Below are 24,667 nucleotides of genomic sequence, written 5' to 3'. Positions count from 1 at the left end.
TGGTGTATGCACATAGAAACTGGTATGTATGGGTGGGGGATGGGGGGTGAGTGCATAATGTCCAGAGTTAACCTCTCACTTGGAGCTGATTTTATCCATTAGTCTAAGTTGGCCAGAGTGCCCTAGGGACATCCCAGTTACTATCCCCCGGCACTGAGATTATAAGAACAAGCCCTAGCACTGGCTTGTTACAAGAGTGCTGGTGAAGAACATGCATGTTCTTAGTATGTTCTAGGTAAACATAGCAAGTATGTTACTCAATGAACTCAATGTCCCCATCCTGCTCTCTATCATTTCTAAGATGTCAGCCCTGATGTTGCCTTCTTCACTCTGTAGACCAGAGAAAAAAATTTTGACTTCAGAGGATCTCAGTGTTCTCGTCTGTAAAATGGGAGTAACAAATAAGTTGATATGAAAGATCTCTGTTTAATTTCTCTTGCTCCAGGGATCTATGGTAGAGACACAACTGTCTCTTGTTTAGGAAGAAAAGCTAGCACAAATTAACTAAATTTAAAAAACTTCACTCACATCTCCTTCATGGTGACATGAATTCAGAAGTACTGGGATTAATGATACCTTGGGAGTGAAGACCCATTTCTTCATCTGGAGAGAACACCACAGAAATGAGCCTGAGCAGTTAGCCCGAATGTGCTTCCCTCCCAGCCTGAAAAGAGGTGACGAAATCACCAAGCTCCATGGCAACCTCCTCTCTGCTCCAAAGCTCTCCAGGTCAACTGGGCAGTGGTGGTGCACACCTTTAATCCCTGCTTTTTGGAGGCAGAGGCAGGTGGATCTCCGAATTCGAGAACAGCCTGGCCTACAGGGTGAGTTCCAGGACAACCAAGGCTACACAGAGAAACCCCGTCTTGAAAAACAAAAACAAACTAACAAATAAGAAAAAGTTCTCTGGGCATTAAACCTTTTAGAAATTTGCCTCTATGTTCTGTGCTTATCTTATCCCACTCCCTGCTGTATCTCTAGATTGTCACGACAATGCCAGGTGTCAGCTGCATGTTCAATACCACTGAGCAAATACTATATGAATGCTTGGAAGCTAATAACTTATATCTAATCTAACCATATATATATATATACATATATATATATATATATATATATATATATATCCTCATTACGATTCAAACCGATGGGGGCACATGCCTATAATCACAATTCTCAGAGACCGAAGCCAATCGGATCATGAGCTCAAGGGGCAGTCTCACCTACACAGTGAAAGACTGTCCTGAAAAAGCAAACGGTGTGGCATAAATTAAATGATACCTGTGAGGCCCCGTGAAAAGTGTAAAAGATGACAAAATAAAGGTAGTGTCTGAGGATTAAACATGTTTATTTTATTGGCTTTGACACAACACTAGATACAGTACAGCTGATATACTACCTCCTTACAGAAATTAGCACCAGTCGATGATTTAAAATATATGCATATTTGGGCTGTATTAAAAATAAACTAGACTAGAAATACAAATAAACATTGCTCAGTTTGTTTTCACCACTCCAGGGAAGAGGAGGAAATGATTAGGGCCAGCTTTTAAGATCTATCTTCAGTAAACATATACTATGTATCCTTTTAAAGATCAAATATCAGAAAAAAATTTAAAAGTTCTAAAGCATTGAGCTGCAGGTATGTCCATGCACGTAGGAAGCTCCTGAGTGGGCATCCAAGTTAGAGGGCATGGGCTGACGACAGTCGGACCTCTGCTGTATGCCCTGCTTGGCTACTGGCATCACCAGCACTTCCTACTCAACCCTCACAGTCGTGGCCAGAAGGTAAGCTTGCCTGAACTTGTGTGTTCTTCCAATCACTTAGACCTGATGTCTCACTTTGATAAAGCTTTCATGTCAAGAAAATTTCAGGATGATCTATTCCTAATGGATCAAGCCATCCCCTATGTTAACCACTTGCAATTACGGCCATGCCATTTTCAGTGCAAGAAAGTCTAATAAAGTGGCCTTGCCACCCAGGTTGAGCATGGTTGGCATAGCTCTGTATTTCCAGCTTTAACGGTGCACACAGCTTTAGAATGAATTCCTCAGTATCTGAACGGGAGAACTCCATCCTCTTTCCCACACTCTGAATCCTAACTTTGTATGGTGAGGAAGCTAGTGGATTACAAGGAACTTGGCTGGAACTGGAGCGGAGGAAGGATTTGGCCAGTTTTCGTTAAACACTAAAGGATCCTTATGTTCCACGGGTCTTTGTATTTACTGTCTACAGACTCCTCCAAACCTCCGAGCTAAGAGCAGCCAGCTCTGCAATTACATCTGGATTTCAGTAAGAGACAGCATGTCTGAGTCTTATCCTAACCTCCTTAGGTAAAAATGTCTATGAACCGAAACTTTGATAAATGAGCCGAAATGAAGCAAGCCTGTCATGTTTTATATCCAGAAACTGGAACGACTTTCTTAAGCCATTTTTAGTGTCTGTAACACTTGTGATATTATTATTCTGTTTAAAAAGTCTGCCCTAAAGCCCTAGTCTACTTGAACACCTCATTTAATTCTAAAGTTACACCGGTGCTCATGTGACAAGTTATATTTGGCACAGCTGTATTTTTTAGAGATTATGAAAAGAAAAAATTTAATAAACATTTCAAAAAGGACGTCCTAACTTCCTAGAATTAACCCTGGGTTCCAGAAGGGATTGTTGAGAGACACACAGCATGCTTCATTGCTACAAATGTTCCACTCAACTGAGTTTATAAATTAATAAGGCACCTTCTATTGGAGAATCTAATTAGCAGAATATCTCTGCAAATTCCAGAGATGCAAAGTCTCAAAGTCCCATCAAAATCCTTTCCAAGAGTGTGGTGTGGACTTTCAAAGAGTCTGTTTCCAGTATTATTTTTCTTTGGTCATCAGAACAGTTCATGAGGGTTCTTCTGAGACAGTGGCCTTTTTCTTCCTTATGTCAACCATAGTCATATACACTCCTTATTCCACATATCCTTTAAAAATACTTGTCAAAATAGTAAACAGAGATGAAAATATTGCTACTTCAAAGTTCACATGACCTTGGAAGATGGGAAAACCTATCATTTAGGAATGGCACGACGCCATGACTGAACTGAGATGTAACACGTCTCTTGAGTGGAATGGTTTGATCTCCTTAGCAGAGGCAGAGCCATGCCTGCATCTGAGCCCTCCAATAAAGGCAGGCCTCTGCCCCATCCCACTAGACCTATGCGGTTGAGCATCCTCCTGAGAGACTCTTCATTCCAAACAGAGCCCCTTCGTCTACACACAGCCTCTGGTACTAGGTTCACATTTAAAGGACCTAAGGAAACAAACCAACCTTTGGCATTCGACCTTGGTTTAATGGCTCGGCAGGGCTGGATTCACTCACACTCTGTGGTGGAAGCACCTACAACACTGATCTTTCTGGATGGACTCGTTCGAGGTCTACAGACAAAAGCATTTAAGGTCCCTGGAAACTCGTACTGCCTGAGAGCTGGCATAGGAATAAGTCGGAATCTTCTAGAAGAAGCAAATACTAAAGCCTATAATACTGCAGACATTTATCCAGGAAAATATTGAGACACAGAAGCTGTATCTCATCTTGAAAGGCACATTCACACAGCTATCTCCCTGGGACTGTTTTTCTAGTTTCCATGTTTACTTGACAGACTCCCAAAGGCATGGCCAGCCAGCCACAACAATGCATTTCCACTGAACAATACACGTAGATCTTGTAAATAGACAGATGAGAAATCTCAGGTTCCGTTCAGAGTTTCCTTGAGCACACAAAATTGTGAGCCTTGCCTTTGCTACAGTTCTTTGTTTGCCATTGTCCTCTTCTTTGAACCAAAACACAGTTCTTTCCAGGCTTCGGGTGCAGAGGGGGCCCTCTCCTCCAGTTGGTGAAAGCAACAGGTTCACCTCCAATCCACTCCCAGTGGCCAGTTCGCACTTGGTTCTTCAAGCCTAACGTGAGCCAAGAGAACATGCCAAATATTTTTATTACGTTTAAACTCAGGTACCATGGCTGGCCTATTCCTTTTTATTCTGCTTCTCCTCTCAGAACAGGTGGGAAGCTGATCTCTTTACACCAGCTAGACAAGTGCTCTACCGCTGGCCTGGATTCTCCTCCTCTTCTGTGTTCACTTTTGGGGTATGGTCTCACTAAGCTCCCCAGCCGGTGTTGAACACAGTGTCCTCCCACATCAGACCTCCAAACAGGTGTAATTACAGGTGCAGACCACCGGACCTGCCTTGCTCTGTGGTACTAAGCAGAGTGCTAAGTAAATATGAGCTCCAGTTCTAGAACCAAGAATAAGATTTGGGACCAGAATATGACACAATTAGGAGTATTAGACTTTGGACCCAAGCAGACTTTGCCCTTTTTGGGTAGGTTACTCAACCTTTCTGAGTTTTTGTTTTCTTACCTAAAGAGTGGGCGTAAAACAGTATACACAGTTTTGCTGAAGATTAAAGAGGATGGGCTATGTCAAATTCTTACCATAGGTAAAGAACTACAGGCAACTAAAGAACTCTGAGAGTGGGAGAAATAGTCTTTCATGGGAAAGACCCCCCCTACTGGTTATTCAATACCAACTAGTCAAACCTGAATTCACATACATACAAGTAATGGTGTACGGACTGAACAGGTTGTATTTATATATTCAGGAATATACATACATATGTATATGTACATATTTATAATAATATATACAATTAAGGAACTAGAGGCCATGATTTTGAGAATGAGCAGGTGGGGGATAGGGAAGTGTTATGCAGTGGTTCTCGACACTCTTTTTTTTTTTTTTTTTTTTTTGGAGCGGGGGACTGAACCCAGGGCCTTGCGTTTGCTAGGCAAGCGCTCTACCACTGAGCTAAATTCCCAACCCTGGTTCTCGACACTCTTAATCTGCTACTCTGTGATACAGTTCCTCATGTTGTGGTGACCTCAACCATAAAATTATTTTGTTGCTATTTCATAGCTGTAATTTTGCTACTGTTACGAATTATAATGTAAACATTTGTGTTTCCCAATGTTCTTAGGTAATTCCTGGAAGGGGGTTGCAACCTACAGAGTGAGAACCACTGTTTTAGAGGGAAGAAAGGGATAGAAGGAAATTATATAATTGTATTTTAATTTAAGATTAAAAACGCTTTAACACATCTTGGTGTCTACTTAATGGCCAATATTAATTTTTAAATTTATTTTTATTTTATGTATGTAAGATTGCTATTTTTATTTGTATAAGCATTTTTGCCTATATGCAGGTCTGTGTGTCACGTATATGCAGTGCTAGAAGAGGCCAGAAGAAGGCATGAGATCCTATGGAACTGGAGTTACAGATGGTCGTGAGCTGCCACATGGGTTCTATGAACTAAACCTAAGTCCTCTGCAAGGACAGTGGTGGCCTTAACCTGTTGAGTCATCTCTCTAGCCCCAGTGGCTATTATTACCCTCCCTGTCAACTACCTACAAAGTTCCTATCACAGAGAAACAGACATTTTGTCACCCATTAGTCCTTGTTCCCGTTCTTTAAAAGCCTTCATTTTCATATCCGGAAGTAGCTGATGACACATCATTTCTCTTCTGGAACTTAACATGTGTCAGTCTGCAACAATCCCAATAAAAATAAGCCTTTTTTCCTCACTGCTGCTCTACTCCCTCTGGAAAGTTCTGAAAATTAGACTCCAATGTTGTATGTATCTGTAGCATTTGCTTAAAGACGTGTTCTCCCTACTTCTTGTAATAGAATCTTTAAAAAGAAGAAAAGCGTGAGAGAGGAGCTCTCTGTAATCACAGAGTAGTCTGACATCTTGTCACTCAGATTTAACTATGACAACCATTCTAGCTACCAACGCTGCCTTCCTCCACTGCCATTTCAGTCAGAAACACCCTGACCTGCGCTGGATTATTTCCTTAGATTATTGATCAGATCACATGTGCTTTTGTGAACACAACGCCCTTAGAATCATTACGGACATACAGAAAAATTATGCTCCAGACTAACTCAATACTCTTAGACCATGTCTGGATTTACAGACCCAATGAAGCTTACAGCAAAAAAAAATTGAGAACCAAAGACTGGCTTTATAACTGTTACTTCAAAGACAGTCCCTCTCAGAGGCAGTAGTGGGAACATTGATTCAGATGTGCCTTGAGAATTCTGTCTCAGAAATAACTTGTAAAGGTTTGTTGTAACAGCCAAAAATTAGACAAAAATATTAAAAAATTGAAAAATCAAGGAATAAAATTCAAAGTGCCTGTATTGTTGGTTAGAAGTAAATCATTTCCAACTTTAGCATGTAACTCTATAATCTATCTATCTATCTCTCTGTCTGTCTATCCAACTTGCACATAAATTTCTTTTTTTTTCTAAATTATTCCATGCTTTACATGGCTGTGAATTCTTCCTTTTCCCTTACTTAGTACCTGGTCACCAATGCAATGCACTCTATCTTACCTATACTACTATAATATATAGTTGTTTTGTAAATTAATACATACACAGGACATCCTATTATAGCTTTACTAGATACTGTAAGAACAATAACTGTTAACCTTACCTTCACATAAACATGGTGTGATCCAATTTGCTCTATAGCTATTTCTAAATATTTGAATTTTAGAAATGCCACGTGTTGAATTTTTATGTCAGTTTGACCATATCCCTCAACATGGACATCCAAGAATGAAAGTACTTTGCCAAAAAGCCAAAAGTCTACAGTGGTCTCTTTTTTTTCCCCAGGCTGCTAGGGATTGGCCCCAGGGGTTTTGTGCTCAGTATGTGCCCTGTCACTGAGCCGCACTCCGGGTTTTAACTGGAGTATGATGGTTTTAACTGACTGACCATCTTACTCCTGCAAGTTATCATGAGTTACACTCTCTCGGCCAATGGAAGGGAGTGGTGGGCCTCACTTCCTTTGCTGCTTGTGTGCTTGCTTCCTGCTCGGGAGAGTGCAGATACTTGCCTATCCAGAAGGGCTTTCTTCCACTGATAGCCCACAGCCACTGCATGTGCCTCCTGGAGAATACGGTCACAAGGGCGCCCTGGTGCCTGCACATACACACATGAAAGTAAGACTCTCAGTGACACGGTGTTTACATTGCTGCTCACATGAGGCACATAACAGAAATACAAAGAAAACTAGTGAGTGTGTAGAGAAGTCTTGTCGAGATTTTCACACTCTAGCTTAGCTTTGATCAGCATGGGCAACAGCAAAGAAAGTGTTGTTATAATGAGTTCTGCTTCATCATGGTTCCCAGGTAATTCAAATATCTTCTTGGAAATTAACAACTGTTTGCTTGTAACGATTGCTTAGATCAATTATGTCATATCGAAATATTATGCTGAATATCATCCTGTTTCTCCTCCTTCTTGGAGATAGGGTCTTATGTAACCCATGTTAGCCCCAAATTCCACACATAGCTTGGACTTCTGATCCTCCTACAGGGAAAAAAAATCTGGGATGAATTTGACAGCCATCCACTTAATTTGAAAGTAAGTTACCCTGATTGTCTTCCCAGATAATATGACTCAAAGTCGAAGTGTTGAGGTTGGTGTGTTTACTTAAATAACCCCATAACCTCGAGCCTTTCCGTGTGTCAGTGAAATGAAGCTGGCTCCATTGTCGATCCTCATGCATTTTACAGAAGTCAGAGAATCTCTCCCTGCCAGCACTCACCATTTTCCTTCAAAATAGAATTCTCTGTGAATTACACTGGAGCTGTCTGAATTATCTCTGTTAGTAGCGTTCTGTTACCCAACTTCTCTGGTGGAGCTTATTTAAAGCTCCCTAAAAACACTCGGGTGAAAACCAGTAGGTTATCTTCTTCTTGAAAAGAAATGGGTTCAGAGAGGAAGCAATGTAGAGCATCTGCCTCTACCAGAGCAGCACCATGTGCCCTGTAGACGTACAGTTACTCCAATTAATAAAATGAAGCAGGAAGCCTTCTAAGTTGTCCTCTGACTTCCACACGTGCGCCACGGCACTCATGTATCACGTGCCACGTAAGTAACGGGGAGAAGAAATGCAATTCAAAGAAAAATGTTAAGCCAAATGACAAGAAAATAAAATCACGATGACTGTCCTGCCGGATCAACATTTATTGACATGAAGACAAGCAGGACAGAAAACAGCGACACAAAGATAAACCATTGCTGAGCTAAACCTCATTCCCTTTGCCTATTCTTTCCAAAGTTCAGATACATGTCTCTGACCTATCATCTACAGTAACTGTAATTTGTTTCTTAATGACTTTTCCCTCCACTCACAGGGGATCGTGCTGTCCTATAATTCAACAGTGCTTTATAGGCCTCCTGAGATCTGTAAGACTGCTGAAGAGCTTCAGGCTGCTGGATTTGGGCTTCATGGCTTGGTTTTGAACCCATTATTTATTGCTGGCTCATGTCTGGCAGTCACAGCAGCTACAAGAGACATCTCATATCCAGTGTGGGCATCCTGTGTGCTCTGGGCTTGAGACACATAATATATGACCTGTGTTAAATGGCTTGGGTACCCCATCCCTGTGGAGTGCTGGAATGGGAGAGGCAGGGTCTGTTTGTTCCCTACTCCTCTGTCCCTTCCCTGGTTAATTTTCTTACTGATCACCACCAACCTCACAGCCATCACCAGGATGGATCTAAGAGGTTCATTCCTGGATATTTAGCTTCTCCCCTGCTTGAAAGTTTTTGAAACTATTTTTAAAACGAACTTCATAAAATATATTTTAACTGCTTAGATACAGTTCTAGTTTTCTGTATAATGCTACAAAAAAAAAGGCAAGAATTACCCCACACCAAAATAATAATAAATAATTTAAAAAGGTCAAGCCGAAACGTAGCTGTTTCTTACCTAGGCAAAATATCAAAACAATAATTCACAAAATAAACGTTTTGGCGTGTGAATGATGGTTTTAAGTAAAAAGAAAAGCCCTTGTTCATTTTGCTCAAAGACATAAAATACGGTAGATATTATCTGTATAGACATGTGTGTTTATAGATATAAAATTGAAATCTATAGGTAACACATACAAATAATAACCCTTCAAAAATTCTAAAATGTGACGGCTTTCAAAGTCCAGGACCAGAAACATAAGCTTTACTTTTTCTGGCTATAAAAACAAGCATCCATTTCTTCAAAAGATTTTGCATAAGTACTGACATTTCAGGGCAACTCTTTAAGGATAGGCCAGCAGGGGTTCCAGACGGTCCTATGGGACGGGGAAACAGCATCATAGATAATGATCTATAATAATAGAATTACCAAATGTACAATGACTGCCTTAGGAAATGAGCAGATGAGATTACAATATGTAAATTCAAGAAATGCCTAATCTAGCAGTCTGGCTCCTTTGGGTTAGAAAAATAATAAAACACCAATGGGGAGGCACAGAGATGGGAGATAGCGATTGAGTTGAGTGAGTAATCTGATTAGGGACAAGGGATAACATACAATTTACTGTTCTCATTGAGACACGGGCATTGTAAATGACCCTCTGGAAATTAAAAAAAAAAAAATCAGACACATACCGTGGGGAACTCAAGGAAACAGCGCAGTATAAAATACTGGTCCCTCAAGCCCAATCAAAACACGGTTGGTCTGTGTACTAATTCTAACCGTGGAAGCTAAAGCCATCCGCCAACCTATCTAGTGATAAAACAGAGCCTCAGGTTACAAAATGTAAATGTGTGACTTTAACTTCCTGGAAAGGATTGACCATCCCTAGAGAAGTACTTGTTTTCAAGCCAACAAGACTGGTGAACATGATAAGAACGATCCAGAAAGTATTGGGTGATGGAAGCAGGAGACGCCGGGCGGGACTGAAGCACGCTGAATGGCAGAGCAGTCGTCGGGATTCAGAGACAAGTTGGGCTGGAGAGGAGTCCGACTACCCCCACATGTTCCCCCTGGAATCATATAATTTGTTTAAATCTCCCGGGGGACCTTTTAAAAAGTGACTTCCACCATGCAAATGCAGTCGAATAAAGTATTTAGTATGTCAACTGAAATGGACAGACTGAAACATCCCATTACCTCACACACCCGAGAATATCATCAACCAGGGTGTTTGATAAGCAGTTTAGTTTCCCAGTCAATAAGGAAAATAATGTTCAACTTGAGTTTCTTTCATTGCAAGTTAGTTGTTTTCTTAAAGCACATTCCTAAAGCAATTCTCCAAGGAAAAGTGTACTAAACAACTTGGAAATAATTTGACAGTGGTTCCAGAGCTACTTTTGAAATCACGTTTGATCTGAATGCTACACCCACTCTGACGCGTGCCCCCTTGAAGCACCAGAGGAGATAAACATTTTTCAGGACAGAAAAAAATATCTTCCGTTTACAGTATTTCCAAATGTCAATCATGTTCTACTATATATAGTCAACAGATATTACTGGAAACTCATATTTATGGCCAGAGGAATTCTTAACTGGACTTATATGATATGATATATGATATTATATGATAAGATATGAACTTAGTAAGTACTAAATCTAGACTTTTAAATTCAAAAACATCTACGTTCTTAATAGGACTTTATGAGGAAGAGATGTGGGAAAGAAATGATCTGAAAGCCATGACATTACCAACATAAGCTGCATCTTGCCATGAAAGACAATTGTATTGATCTGTGATGTCTCGTCCCTAATGAATGAGGAATTAGTTAGGTATTGGTTATGAGACCAATACTAAAGAACAGTATTTAAAGGTATGGCCTAGTCTAGACTCACTTTATTCCAGAACAAAAAGTTAAAACATGAATCTATAAATTCAAAACCTGATTATACTTTCAGTTTTCCCTGAAAGAGTTAGCCACATTCGATTTTACATTTTTATTTCTTTGCTGTGAGAGTGATACAAGACTCTAAAATACACGATTTTGAAGGCTTGTGATAGATTTGCCTATCACAAATTTAAAATAGCCACACTTATCAGTGCATATGTAGTGAGAAACCCCCTACGCTTTGAGCTCTTTGGGACATGTACTGGAATAGCCCTTTCTCTTTCCTTGCTTAGATGACAATGAGCAACTGATTTTGCGTCCTTAGACCTGTCTTACAATCTATAAATTGTGAGTATTGATACTGGCTTCTCACGCAGAAGTGATGGGTTGTGACAGAATTCTGTAAACGACAAAGTATAATATGCAAGTAAGGTGTCATTGGAGAGGCAGCACAGAACTGGGTCAGGTTAGTTAGGTCAGAGTGACGGTGCTTAACCCAAATTACAGACGAAGTCTTAGGTTAAATGCATGAGGAAGGAGGCCTTTAATTCCAGTTCTGTGTTTATGATGGTCATGAGTAAACCAGACAGTATTAATAGAACTATGAAGGAACTCCCCGGAACTAGAAGGCTGCCAACCATTAAAAGTCAGCTGTAATAAAATGTATCAATACAATAAAAATTTTAAAGGTATTGGAAGACTGACAGGATTGTCAACAGGAAGGCATCAGCAGGGCTAGTCTAAATGGGCAGGAATTTATAACAAGAATTTGTAACACTAAGAAATTAGAAGATTGGGATAGAATAGAAGAATAGAAATAGACATTGGAATAAAAACACACCTGGCTACATTTCACCAAGATCTTTGTATGGATGCAGAGACAATTCCCAGTGCACGACTCCTTGATTTTCTCACAACAATCAAGGAGAGTCTGGGGTGTACCTCAGTAATAGTAGAGTGCATGGCCGGGGTGTAGCTCAGTATAGTAGAGTGCACGGCCGTAATTTATCAAGCTCTGGGTTTCCTCTCCAACACAAGGAAAAAGGATAAACAAATGTTTAAAAAGAAAGGTAACCATGAGTGGTCTGGAGAAGCACAATCAATAGAGTGATGGGTATACAAGCACAGGGGCCTGAGTCTGGAGTCCCAGGATCAACAAGCTGGGCACAGTAGAGCATGCCTCTAATCCCAGGGCTAGGAAGATAGAGAGACCAGTGAGTACTGGGCATTCACGGGCCAGCAAGTCTGAATCAGTGACCTCGGGATTCAGTGATAGACCATATCTAAAAAAATAAATAAATACATAAAATAAAAAAGAATCTATAGTAGTGACTGAGGAAGAGCCCTAACCTGACCTCTAGCCTCCAGAGTCAAACCTAAAAGCCCCCACCCTCACCCCAACCCCCACCACACACACACACACACACACACACACACAGAGACAACACACATCACACATCACACACACACACACACACACACACACACACACACACACACACACACACACAAATAAAGAGGACTGATTTACAGCAGACTTAAACATCCACTGGAAGGGAGTGACTGATGTCGCTGGTCAGGCTCTAACTAACCACTGAGAACCAGCCAGTTAAGTGGAGGATGAACCATAAAGCTGCTTTCACGTTTGAAGTTGGAAAGTTCTGTTCTGTTTGTCCACATTTTACCAAGAAATCTCCCACATAATGACCCTGACAACACCACTGCTGGGTACACCCATTGCCCTCTCCTTTACCTTTCTCCTGGCCAGCTTTCAGGTTAACACCCCAGAACTCCCAAGGAGCAAAAAGGCAAGAAAACTTTCTCTGTTCCAGCCTGCTATGCCTTAGCTCAATGGTTCTCAACCTCTGGGTTGCAACTCCTGGGGATCAACTGATCCTCTCTTAAGGGTCGCCCAAGAACATCTGTATATCAGATATTTACATTATGATTCATAATTATAGCAAAGTTAGAATTAGGAAGTCGCAACAAAAATAATCTTATGGTTAGGGGTCATCACAACATAAGGAACTGTATTAAGGGTTCAAAACATTAGTAAGGTTGAGAACCACTGCCCTAGATGAACTCCAAATAGATGTAGGCCATCTGGTTGTTTTAGTAAAAGAATGTTTCATTTATTCTCCAGCATGCAGCACTGTGGCAACATATAAAGTTAAACAGTACTGATTTTAAAGGTTCTAAATGTCTGGATTTATGTGACATTACCAATTTACCAACAGCCCCCTCCTCCAAAGTACTGATTAACTTCTGTCATGAACCTATAGTTAAAATATATAATATATCAGTGACCAAAAAAATGTGGTTGACTCTCTTAGGCTTTAAATACTTAATTATCCTTTAAAAAAAAAGTCTATAGGAAAAGCTGGGGGTAGCAGGATGCTGAGTCAGGAGAGTTGAGCCCATGATGTAGAGGCTAGCCTGGGCAACACAGTGAGAGTTTTGTCAAATAAATAAATAAATAAATAAATAAATAAATAAATAATAAATAAAACCAAAAACAAAAAACCAACGAGGTAAGTTTACAATAATGCAGAGATCATTAAATATTTAATCTGATGGATTTTGACAAAGGCATCACATCCACACAATAACTATGAAGACAAAGACAAAGACCCTTCCCATCCCTTCCATGAGGACAATTCTTGGGGTTGTTTCTAGTTCTCCGACAATCTGAGGGTGAAACCCTTCATTTCTGAAGCAGCAGAGACCAGATGCTGCTATACATATACACGGAATCATGGAATGTGCACTCTCTCGTGTAAAGCTGTATGCTTTCTGTATGTTATTAATCCATAATTTACCCACATGGTTAGAGTTTCAAAGGTTCAGTCTATGTGTGTACAAATGTGTTATCTCCATGATGGAGAAGATAGCTAGCACTTTCATAAAACCAATACCCAGGACCCTCGTTATTATCACTTACTATGAATACACTTATAAAATTCTTTTGTATTCTCTAGCACATGTTTTAACTTCTTGGTGGAGTAGCTAGGTATAGAATAACTAAGTTACAGGGAATGTACTTAATTAAAAACTGTCAGTCCCACAAAGGAGACACCCCACTGTGTGGTTCCATGTGTAACAATCCTTGAGAATTATCATTGCTCTATACCCTTGTCAACACTGGTCTTGTAGTTTTGTGAGTTTCAATCATCTACAAGTATAAGCTGTTTTCATTTTCGCTTGCCTTTCTCTCTCATGGTGCTGAGGGTCTTTTTAATTACTTAGAAACCTATCGTTTCTTTTTCTTGTGAGGCTGCAAAGTCCCGTATAACATTTTGTTGTAGTTGTTATATGCTACAGGTACACTGACGCACACACGCTGCTTCATGTATGTAAAGGTCCAGGATGAGTTTGTGGAGTTGGTTCTCTCCACCTTGCCACGAGTCGTCAGGCTTTTCCTGCTGAGCCTCCTCGTCAGTCTCATTTGCTCTTACTTCAGCTATATTTTTGTTATTAATTTATAGGAGCTTTATCTCCTATTGTTTTAGAGCTTTATCAGATGTGTGATGTAAGGACAGCCTTTTCTGAATGCGGTTTACCCTTTCATTTTCTTAATGGTGTCTTTTGATGAGCACACCCCTTTAAATTTGATAAGGTATAAGATATGATCGATATTAACTAGAAATTACTGTAGTCTCAATTTCAGCAAGAATGCATATTAGTGTAATTGCATTGTTTGGATAATATCCAGGTTATCAAATAAAAAGGTTGGTCAAGGATTGCTACATATGCAGTTTTAAATTCCTTCTGGATCAGATGAATTTTGTTGTCATTATCTGACCACAAGTCATCTTTTATTGAATGTTACCCAATAAGCCTTTGTCCTACTTGCCTGGCTTTATGGGCATCAATGCTTCCTACACTGCCAGAGGCCGGATGCCAAAGCCTTTCATTACCAGATATTTTAAAATCAATGGGCATGGATGTCTGTCATTTGAAGGGGGAACAAAGAGAGATGAGGAAATATCAGAACCTACAGAGCTGCTGACTCAGGAAAGCTCTTTGACTTTTTCTTTCAAAGATGGAGATAAAAGGAAAGAGAAAAGCATGTGGCACCAGTACAGCCATAACAGAAAAGACCTTAGCAGACACAAGTATCCAAGTCAGCCACAAATCCACTCCAAACTACAAACTCCCCTTAGGTTCCTTAGACAAAGCTGGACAGACTTTAGACATTTAATACTTTTCAATGACTTCTGCAGGCCTGCAGTTCCATGTGAAAATAAGGAAAACAACAGGCACATGTGATGTAGAGCTCCTTACTGTTCTCTGCAAGCTCGGGTAGCTGTGGCCCAGGTGCCTTTCTGCCTTGTGACCAAGATGTGACAGTAGCCGGAATGAAGAAGCCATCCAACTGGGCAGGATCTGTCCTCCAGCCCCTGCAAAACAGTTGTACGTGTTCACACCTGAATGGACTTGATAATCTGAAGTCTGCCTCATAGTAGAAACCTGTGAGCCTTCTCGCCGCAGCCGAGCAAAGGCACCCCTACCTGTAATTTCCCGTTTTAAGAGATAAATGACTTCCCCCTGACAGGGGCCACCTCAGTCAGAGATGACTCAATTTTGTACCACTGACATGCTGATAATTAAACAAAACTGGCTGATCTAATACTATATTTTGGATCTTATTATCATGGTTGTTTGCCCCCTGCACCCCCAGACAGGGTTTCTTTGTGTAGTCCTTGATGTCCTGAAACTCACTCTGTAGACCAGGCTGACTTTGAACTCAGAGATCCACCTGTCTCTGCTGGAATTCAAAACAGGTACCACCACCGCCTGGCTTTATATTTTGGATCTTAAGAAGTCACTTTGTCCCATTTTTCCCTCGTGACTTTCCAGGTGTAATAAGAAAAGACATGCATGGGTTGAGAATCACATGCTGGATCACTCTGTCAGCTCATCACCCTGCATGAGTTGAGAATCACATGCTGGATCACTTTGTCAGCTCATCACCCTGCACGTTGTCGCTAAAGGTGCTCAGTCCCACCTTGGTTTGGGAGCTCCAGACATTCCAGGCGATCCCATCACATTGATACAATCTGTGGGTGTGTTCTTCCAAATGAAAGAGTCCCTTTAATTCCACAGAACAGTTCTTTGGAAACAAGGGCCGCAGACCCTGTAGGGAAGAGTGGCAGATTAGAATGGATTTCATCTGAGTTGATAGCAGTTTCCTCCCTTGGGTCTTCATTTACAGGGCGGCAACTGTGTCAAGTAAACTATCCCCAAACTTGGGGTCCATTTTGTGAACAAAGTGTGTTCAGGGACCAGGAAACCGTTAGCTGGAAGGCAAACAGGGAGGAAAGAAGATTTCCGTACCTGACTGAGAAAGTGCGAGTCGGTTGTGGGTTCTACCTTATCGGCTAGAGGCAGCTCTGACACCTTGACTGTCCTCTGTGGCTGACGAATGACGGATATTTTGGCCTTCCGTTTGTGAGCTGAGAATCTGTCGCCCTCCAGTTTCAAGGAAACTATACCATGATACTTGAGGAAAGCAACAAACAGAGACAATGAGAGAAAAATAAGCGCTGGCAGAACAAACCAACTTTTTTCACCACCACCACCACCATCATCATCATCACCACCACCACCACCATCATCATCATCATCATCATCATCATCATCATCATCGTCATCATCACCATCATCATAAGCATTTCAAAGCAAAGAGACAAAAGGATTTTTCTTAATCAACCAATCTTTTAGAAAAAAACTTTTCCTGAAAAAAGTTAAATAAATAAGATAAATAGACAAAGAGAAAAATATAATAATATCACTACTGTGAAAACATATATGAACTTAAGACATTTAACAATTCTTTATGCTTACATTGTAGATGGTGTCTGTTCCATTTCTACAAACAGAGGATGGGAGGACCTGAAAGACAGGATGTGGACAGAGCTGACTTAAAAAGCAATTAGCAGTATGCTCTAGGGGGGTCTGAAACAACTGGAAACTTGAATATTTCATGATTTTTTTTCATACCGGGTTTAAACCATTGTGTCTACCTACGGCTCATGGTTATGCTGATTTCTGACAGGCTGGACAGAAGATGTGGCTTTAGTTTCAGTTTATAGCACAGAAAGATTCAGGCACACACACACACACACACACACACACACAGATGCATGTACACATGTACACGCATATGAGAATGTGCCTTGTGGGACTCACAGCTTCCATACCAAGGAGGTCACTTCTGTTCTAGGACAGCCGATTGTTCCCTATCTCCCTTGGTCTTGGCTGGATGAATGTACCTACCACTTCAATTAGCACAGTGGGTGGAGTGGGTCGGCGTAATGACATTTGCACATAAAAGGCACTGCACGACCCCACAAAGAACTCACTATGAGAATCCAGACAGTTCTGCACTGTCTCAGACACCTTTTACAATCCCCACACATCCACTCCGTCTCCACCCTTACTGATTTGCCATTCCCCTGTGTCGTCATCTTCCTTTGAGAGAGGTCTGTGAGATCAAAACCCTGAAGAGCATCTCCTTTGGTGATGGATGGAGGGGGCCTTCTTTCCAGATGAGGAGAACCCGAAGTGGTGAGTGAGGATGACCCTGAGGGCAGTGGATGCCAACGGCCCTTCCCCCACGTGCTGTGCTTGCTTTGGTTGAAGGAATTTGAAGGATGGCACCGTCCTGGAGGCAGGCAAGATGGCAGGCGATCAGTACACCACACAAACGCATAAGTGATGGCATTGACACAGTTCCTGGAACAGCTTGTCATTAAACCTAGACGGATGAATTTCCCACCAGATGTTGCCTTTTCCCCATTTGCCAGAAACTCCCTCTCTCTTCATCAGTTTCCACCTGGGAAAGCCGTATCCTTCTGCACATGGACGGGGTGATTATAAAGTCATGAAATCCATCCCACAAATCATAGATGAAAATCATCGTCATGGTTTGATAATCATTCCAGACACTTAGGAAACCGGCTCAGCTCCCTCCTTCCGTGATCCTCATCTACGTGGAAGGTTTATTCACTGATCAAGTGTCACCCCGCTCCCTGCACTTTGAAAGGATTCGGTTTTCCTCCAGTCTTTTAGAGGTACAAACTGGAATTGTTTAAAGGTAGCATGTGATCAAGAAGCAGCTATAAAAGAATTTGCAATCAACTATAAAGGGACAAAACCCTAGCGAATCTTAAGAGAGTTTCTACTAGAAACCTCGACCATCGGATACAGAAGTAAAGCACAGAAAACAACCCACAAAATACAAACAAACTAGGCCAGTGGAATGGCTCAGCAGGTGAGGATGCTCACCACCAAGCCTGACTATCAGAGTTTGATCCTGGGAACCCACTTAATAGGAGATTCCCACAGGTTGTCCTCTGACCTCCCCACCACACCATAAGTAAAAATGAATTAAAAATTAAAGCACAATTACAAACCTCCACTAGCAAGAAAACGAAAACAGCCTACTGAAAGAACCTGTCTGGATATTTATTTTATTTTTTAGCAGCGCAGAGATTCGAGCCTGGAGCCTCTCACAGGTTAAGCAAGCACTCTGCCACTGAACTAGCTAGCATTCCCAGCCCGGGGCGTTTTTGAATGTGTATATTCCCCACACTTAATGTGGTTGGACATTCCTGCTGGCAAGGAAGCACACGTGGTGTGGAGAAAGAGAGATAAAGAGAGGTCATGGAAATGTGGGCATATAGAGCAAAGGAGGCAGCAGCCATTTTTATTTTAGGGTGAGCGAGGGGACACTAGATTACAGGAAAGGAAAAAATGCAGATGACAGGGTGTGACAAGCATAAAAAGAAAGGCTTGAAATGGAGGGTCACGCTGGACACGAAGTGTCACGTAGGTAAGGAACCAGACGCAGAAGGACTTTGGCAGAACAAAACCTCAGAGCGCCTAGGGTTGGCTTTCCGTGCTATTCGTAGGCTGCTCTCTAGCAGGCTCTTCCCAGAACCATTTGGCAATGCCTCACCAAGTCGTTCGCTAGTATTCTCCAGCTGCCCCCAAACCCCAGTCGGCTGCATCTTCACCTCTATTTCCCCCAATTCCTTCCCTTCTTAGAATTTCCCTGGTCACACTGCAGTGGGGGCTCCCAATTTAGGCGCCCGAGAGCCCTCCTTAACAGAGGAAGATAATTACAGCCCTGCAGACTCAGGGGGAACAGAATTGTCCACAGATTCTCATCACCATTGTTTCCCCCTTGGTGAGAACAACAAATGGTTAGGGAAAAAAAGCAGCCAGGGCACTGACTTGTTGCTTTGCTGCAGCCATTGCTCTTAGCAGGAGGAAAAACCACATGAAGCACAGACCAGAATAAAGAAACCGGAGTCATGGTGGAGGCGGCTTTCTTGACAAGAAATTACGCATTTTGATTTGAAGGTGTTATCAAGCATGTTGGCTGCGGCAAGCCAGCAGCCATGGCGCCAGGACCGCTCCTGATTTCAAGACGAGGATCAAAAGAATACCTCCTTTTGAGTCCAAAATTTTCACTGCTGCTTTTGTCTGTGTGCCAAGAACCGCATTCACAGGGGAGTTCAGAATTACTTCAAAGACCTCATCATCTTCCTCTAATCCGTCATAGGTAATTGCTATATTCCACATCTTAGTTGACATTCCTACAAGAAGTAAACATTTTAATTACTCTTTAATTGCTATTTCAATCACCTAGGTGTCAGAGAAATATATTAATTAACATGTCTACAGCTAGACTGCAGTAGCCCGAGTGAGCTATTGTACTGCCACCAACTCACGGAGGCCCCGCTGTTCTCCCAAATAATATAAAAAGAACGCATTTGTTCCTGGACAATGATGACGGCCTTCAATGCAAACACAGTAACAAAAAAGTAGGCTGCATTACACAGGGGGAGGGAACAAAAAGGTTAGTAGACAAAATCCCAGACATAATTTTTCTCCCAACCCCACCCCCTCTGTGCCTAAGAATAAATAGTTACTACAATCCGAAAATCTTAATAGTTGCGAAAATTCTTAAGATGGTGCAGCAGACAGAAGTTGATTACTGGATGGTACTCCAGGCACCTCACGGAATCCTCGAAGTGATTCATCTACTCCAACTGCTGCCTGTGTCGGCTGCCATCCGTCCCCCAGATCTCCTAGCCCATGGCTGATTTTCCTAATGATGCAATACTCAGCCGTTGGATACTCTCCTAGAGAATGTATGGGCCGGGGGTTGTACACACAGGCTGGTCCAGCCTCCATTTCCCCCTCTCTGTTTCTATCGTGGAGTACAAACAAGTTTATTCCACACAGTCCTCTGAACTTAACACAAGTTTCCATTTGCTAAGATATCCCAGCCAACCCGTCCCATCAGGATGGAAGGCAAATCCAAGACAGAGACACCAAGTATTCAGGCTGGAAGATGCTTCTGAATCCTCAGCAGTTTCTAGGACGGGAGCCGTAGTGCATTGTCCTGGATCTACTTAGAGGGGAAGGTGAAGGCAGAAGTAAGCAAGCTGAAGGCTGTTTGGTGGCATTGAGAGACTAAGAGAGGGGACAAGGGACAGTAGTAAGCTCACAGTTTAGGCCCTAGGGCAAAGCTCCAAGTCTGTCCTGCCTCCCCTGCCTGTCGGTGCTGTCACATCCAATAGTCCTTCTCCATGCGGCGGCTAAGCACTGCTTCCCAGCCTTCTCTTCTGAAAACTGACTTTTGCTTGCATGCTGACGTGTCTGTTACTCTGTCATCTACATGACAGCCACCTTCTTAAAAGGGTGTCTCATACAGATTTTACGGCTCAATCAGCTTTCAGCGGAACGTTGAAATTGTTCACTTCTGAACTACGCTGCTTTTAGAGGGAAAATGGGGGGCATCTGCAATAATTTTGGTAACAGAACAAGCTGGTAATCGATTTATGAAGCTTCCAGCCTCGTCTGTGGCCTCAGATTATTTTTGCTAACAATCTTTGAAAAACCAGAAGTTGAAATATTTAATATAAAATACTAATTAATTCCCATCTCACGGATGGACGAGTAGGTCTACCAAAACGCATGTTTTATCCCTCAGCGCTTACCTTCGCATTAGAAGCTATGGAGAACACAAGACAAGCGGCAAAAGCCAAGCTCTGACCTGAAAGAGTTTGAAACTTTTTGGAGGAGAAAAGACAAAATTTAGGGTAGCCAGGAGGATTGTTCTAGGTCTCCCACAGAATGCCAACATCTGCAGCAATTGCTTAAGTCCCTTTAATATATACCCTATGCAATCCTCTTAAACTTTGGATCTTCTCTAGATTGCTTATAATATCAATATAATGAATACTTTGTGAATCATGTACCTTGTTCCAGGTAATGACAAGAAAACCAGGGCTCTGTCAGTACAGACAGAATGACTTTTCTGATTATTCTTTGATTTGTGCTTGGTTGACTAGGTGGATATGGAAACCAGGGATCCTGTAGCTTTTTTCTTACATGCCAGAAAGCCAAGTAACTATTAAATCTATGTGTGCTTAGCTAACAAAAATATACAGAATGCAATGTGGGCAGTGGATGCCTGTAGGATCCACATACACAGACCAGGATGCAGTGTGGGCGGTGGATGCCTGACTTGAAGGGAAGAAGTGAGAAGCAATCTAAGGACGTTAGCAAAGTTGAGTTGGGGTCAGGGGAATGGTAAATAGATTGCTGAGTGGGGAAGTTGCATCTGGGGAAAAGAGGGAAAAGAGGCCACAGGTTGCAGGAAGATTCTGTAGCTACACTAGAGAACCCTGGACACACGTCAGAGTCAGGCTTTAGACAATGGTTAATGAGGGAAGACATCACTAACATCCTGAATGGGAATGGTTTAGGAAACTGAATCTGAGTGTGTCTGTGTAAGGGCTGGATACTCAGAGACTCTGGGACGCTAGAGGCAGCTGTGGAGATAAAATGAGATTGGCAAAGAAGAGAGTCGAAGGCTGAGATTGGTAATATTCAGAAAACTCTTCTGACCACCAAGCATCATAAGGTTAGGTAGAACGTAAATAAAAAGCCAATATGCAGGGGTTGGGGATTTAGCTCAGTGGTAGAGCGCTTCCCTAGCAAGCACAAGGCCCTGGGTTCGGTCCCCAGCTCCGAAAAAAAAGAAAAAGAAAAAAAAAAAGCCAATATGCAGAAACATATTTCCACATCTCAAACACTTGTCCTATTTGAAAATTTATTTTAGAAAAAAATGCTAGTATCACTTTTAAAGGAACAAGCCAAACAAAAAAGGCCTTTAAAGTTGTTGCTGGGTCTTACGGAACCAAACTGAATCGTTGAAAGAGATCCTCTCTGAGTTCTTTCAAGAGCTTCTAATTTGCTGACCTACATTTCAACTCGGTTTCAAGTCTCCCAGGTGTGGGGGTCACCATCTCAGGTTAACGAGATTGTGAATGGGATTTTCATCGCTGTTGTTTGGTCCCCCACTTCCTCCACTTTCCAGGTGCAAAGTGTCCCTTAACTCCCTGAGATATATCTGGGTTTCCAAGACGCTTGAACCACTCCTTCCCCTGTTTGCAGAAAACAAAAGGTTCTGGAGTGCAGAAGAGGTGTCCTGTCATAAAGAAACACACACACAAAACAACGACAACAACAACAACAACAACAAAAAACACATCCATTTTACAGAGAAAACCAGTTCCTGGATATTTTCCCAAAAATGCAGATTTCTCTGTTGAGAGACATTTTCTCAATATTTTTCAGTAAATGCCAAATTAGAGAGCTGTTCCTTTGGAAAACATTTTGACTTTCCAGCATGACGATTTGATTAAGAAAGCATCAAATCTTTCAGGGACACATTTTAAAGGGAGGCGCTCGTTTTCCTTGGAGTATTTGCACAGGCGCCGATGCACTACAGGTCACAGCAGCGGAACGCCTTCTCACCGTTCCTGTTTGCAAAGTTTGGTAAAGTGCTACAGGCGAGCCTTCCTCTTCCCCAGTCAGAGCTCTTCTGTCTCACACTAACTCGTGTACTGGGTGACCCCTTCTGTTTCTCTCCTATCGGGGAAGCTGATGTTTCCAGAGAAATGAATAGGTTGATCCCGGCAAAAGTGATAGTGTGGAGCTGGGGACATATAAAAGAGGCAAGGATTTACAATATGAAAGTATTGTATAAACATTTATAGGACCTGTGGGTGTGGAGGACTTTTTTTTTAATTCTCTAAAGTAAGGCTTCATGATTCAAAATTATTACTGGCTTAATAAATCCCCAGATCATGGGCAGCCAAGCGTGTGGCTTTTTTTATAAAAAAAAAATGTATAATACATGCTTATATTATTTCTCAATGTATAAACAATCCTTAAAATCCTGAGACCATTTGGAAAGGCCCTGAAGTCATTAGTAGCTATCAAAACAGCGTGTAAACTCTTCTAGACAAACGGGCATTTATCTTATGCAGCGGAATCTCCAGCAGATACATTTCTGAGCCTCCCCTAGTGTGATAACATTCTAGCCACTCTAAATCCAAACAGAGCGCCTGGTGGGCTGCTGAAACCCTGACTCGCAACAAACAGCCATAGGTGATAAAAAGGGCATATGGTGAAAAACAAGAAGTGACTTTCAAACAAGTCCTTCAAAACACGAGGACAAAAAGAACCTTAACCCTTTCATGGTAGAGCAGAGGACGAAGAAACCTGTGGAAGCCGGAGGATAAACACTGAATACAGAGCAGTGATAACGAGATCAGCCTAGAAAACCTACTCGTCCTTGTTAGAAAGCTAAACGACACCGGAAGGAGGCTAACAAGAATATCTGAGCACGTCAAATTTAAGGCTCATCGTTATAGGCTAAATTGTATTCCCCACAGATTATATTGTGAGGCCTTCCTAAGTAACTGCCAGGACCTCACAATGTGACCTTATTTATGGGGTGATGGCACCGTCGAGAGTTAGCATGACGTCATAGTGGGACAGGGTAGCTCCTTAACTTAAGCTCATTTGGGTCCTTGTGATGAGGGAAAATCTATCCGTAGGGAAAGCATCATGTGAAGGTGGACAAGGACTAGGGAGACAGAGCCAGAGCCAGGATCACCAAAGATTGCCAGCTAACCTCAAAAGGCACCAAAGAAAGACAGGAGTGATTCTCCTCCACAGACCCACACATGGGTCTAGGACTGAACAGCCTCTGAAACTGCAAGGCAATGTCTCTGTGTAAAGCCACCCAGTTAGAGAAAGGCTACATAGTCTTCATATGTTACGCTTCTTATTGTGAACAGCACAAAGGCATTCCTCTCCTAATACTAAGATCGTCAGTTTGGGGATGGTGATGATATTTGGTCATTTTAGTGAGCTTACACCGGGCAGAACGACCTCAAGGTACAGACCATCTCTGTAGTATAAAGCCGCAAGCCCTGGACACTTCTCCAGCGTTTTTCCATTTGTTCTTAGGTGAGTGGTCCAGGTCCATTACAGACCATAGGGAAGGAGGGAGAACCATGAAGAACAAGGAGGCAGATACACCCACCCATAGGAAAGCCTTGAAGGGCAGTGTCTAGCCTCTGGGATTTAAGGTAGACTTCTCCAGAAGTAAGTGGTGGTTTTGTATTAGTGCTTCAGCCTTCCTCCTCCTCCTCCTCCTCCCCCTTCCTCCTCTTCCCCCTCCTCCTCCTTCCTCTTTTTCTTCTTCCTCCCTCTCCTCCCTCTCCTCCTCCTTGTCCTCCTCCTCCTCCCCCTGCTTCTTTTCCCCTCCCTCCTCCCCACTAGAATGTTGCCTCCCCTACAAAATCATCCAGCATTTTCTTTATCCAGAACAATGGCTTTCACTTTAGTTTCCAAAACTCTGTTGGCAAATATTCTCATGTCTATATGTTGCATACTGTAGAACAACTTCAGGAGAAGACACCACACTTTCATATTTTACTTTTTTGGTATCTAGCAAAAATTTCCCACAGAGTTAAATCAAGGTAAGTACTATTCAATGAAATAATGGTTTGCCCTGGAAGCGTATTATGACAACTTATTTCAATCATTTAGAAACTCCTTTTAGGAATCTGTAGAATCATAACATTTTA

The 24,667-nt window shown here is 41.9% G+C and overlaps 1 protein-coding gene across 3 annotated transcripts in view; it reads right to left on the bottom strand.

Annotated features, from left to right (window-relative positions):
- Positions 1 to 3,708: 3,708 nt before the first annotated feature.
- Frem1 (FRAS1 related extracellular matrix 1) overlaps positions 3,709 to 24,667 on the bottom strand; it is a 118,738-nt gene continuing 97,779 nt past the window's right edge. For all 3 annotated transcript variants that reach the window (XM_032902365.1, XM_032902370.1, XM_032902378.1), the window contains exons 29-36: positions 19,157 to 19,306; positions 17,144 to 17,367; positions 16,548 to 16,595; positions 16,038 to 16,202; positions 15,709 to 15,837; positions 14,985 to 15,100; positions 6,946 to 7,031; positions 3,709 to 3,942 (exon numbers count right to left, since the gene is read on the bottom strand). In XM_032902365.1, coding sequence (XP_032758256.1) covers positions 3,743 to 3,942; positions 6,946 to 7,031; positions 14,985 to 15,100; positions 15,709 to 15,837; positions 16,038 to 16,202; positions 16,548 to 16,595; positions 17,144 to 17,367; positions 19,157 to 19,306 — 1,118 coding nt within the window. In that variant the 3' untranslated portion in view covers positions 3,709 to 3,742. The remainder of the gene's footprint in view (positions 3,943 to 6,945; positions 7,032 to 14,984; positions 15,101 to 15,708; positions 15,838 to 16,037; positions 16,203 to 16,547; positions 16,596 to 17,143; positions 17,368 to 19,156; positions 19,307 to 24,667) is intronic.

The sequence above is a fragment of the Rattus rattus genome, chromosome 1 (genome assembly GCF_011064425.1).
Source record: "Rattus rattus isolate New Zealand chromosome 1, Rrattus_CSIRO_v1, whole genome shotgun sequence".
NCBI lineage: Eukaryota > Metazoa > Chordata > Mammalia > Rodentia > Muridae > Rattus > Rattus rattus.
The sequence above is the reverse complement of the archived record's forward strand: the minus strand, read 5'-3'. Positions and strand labels throughout refer to the sequence as shown.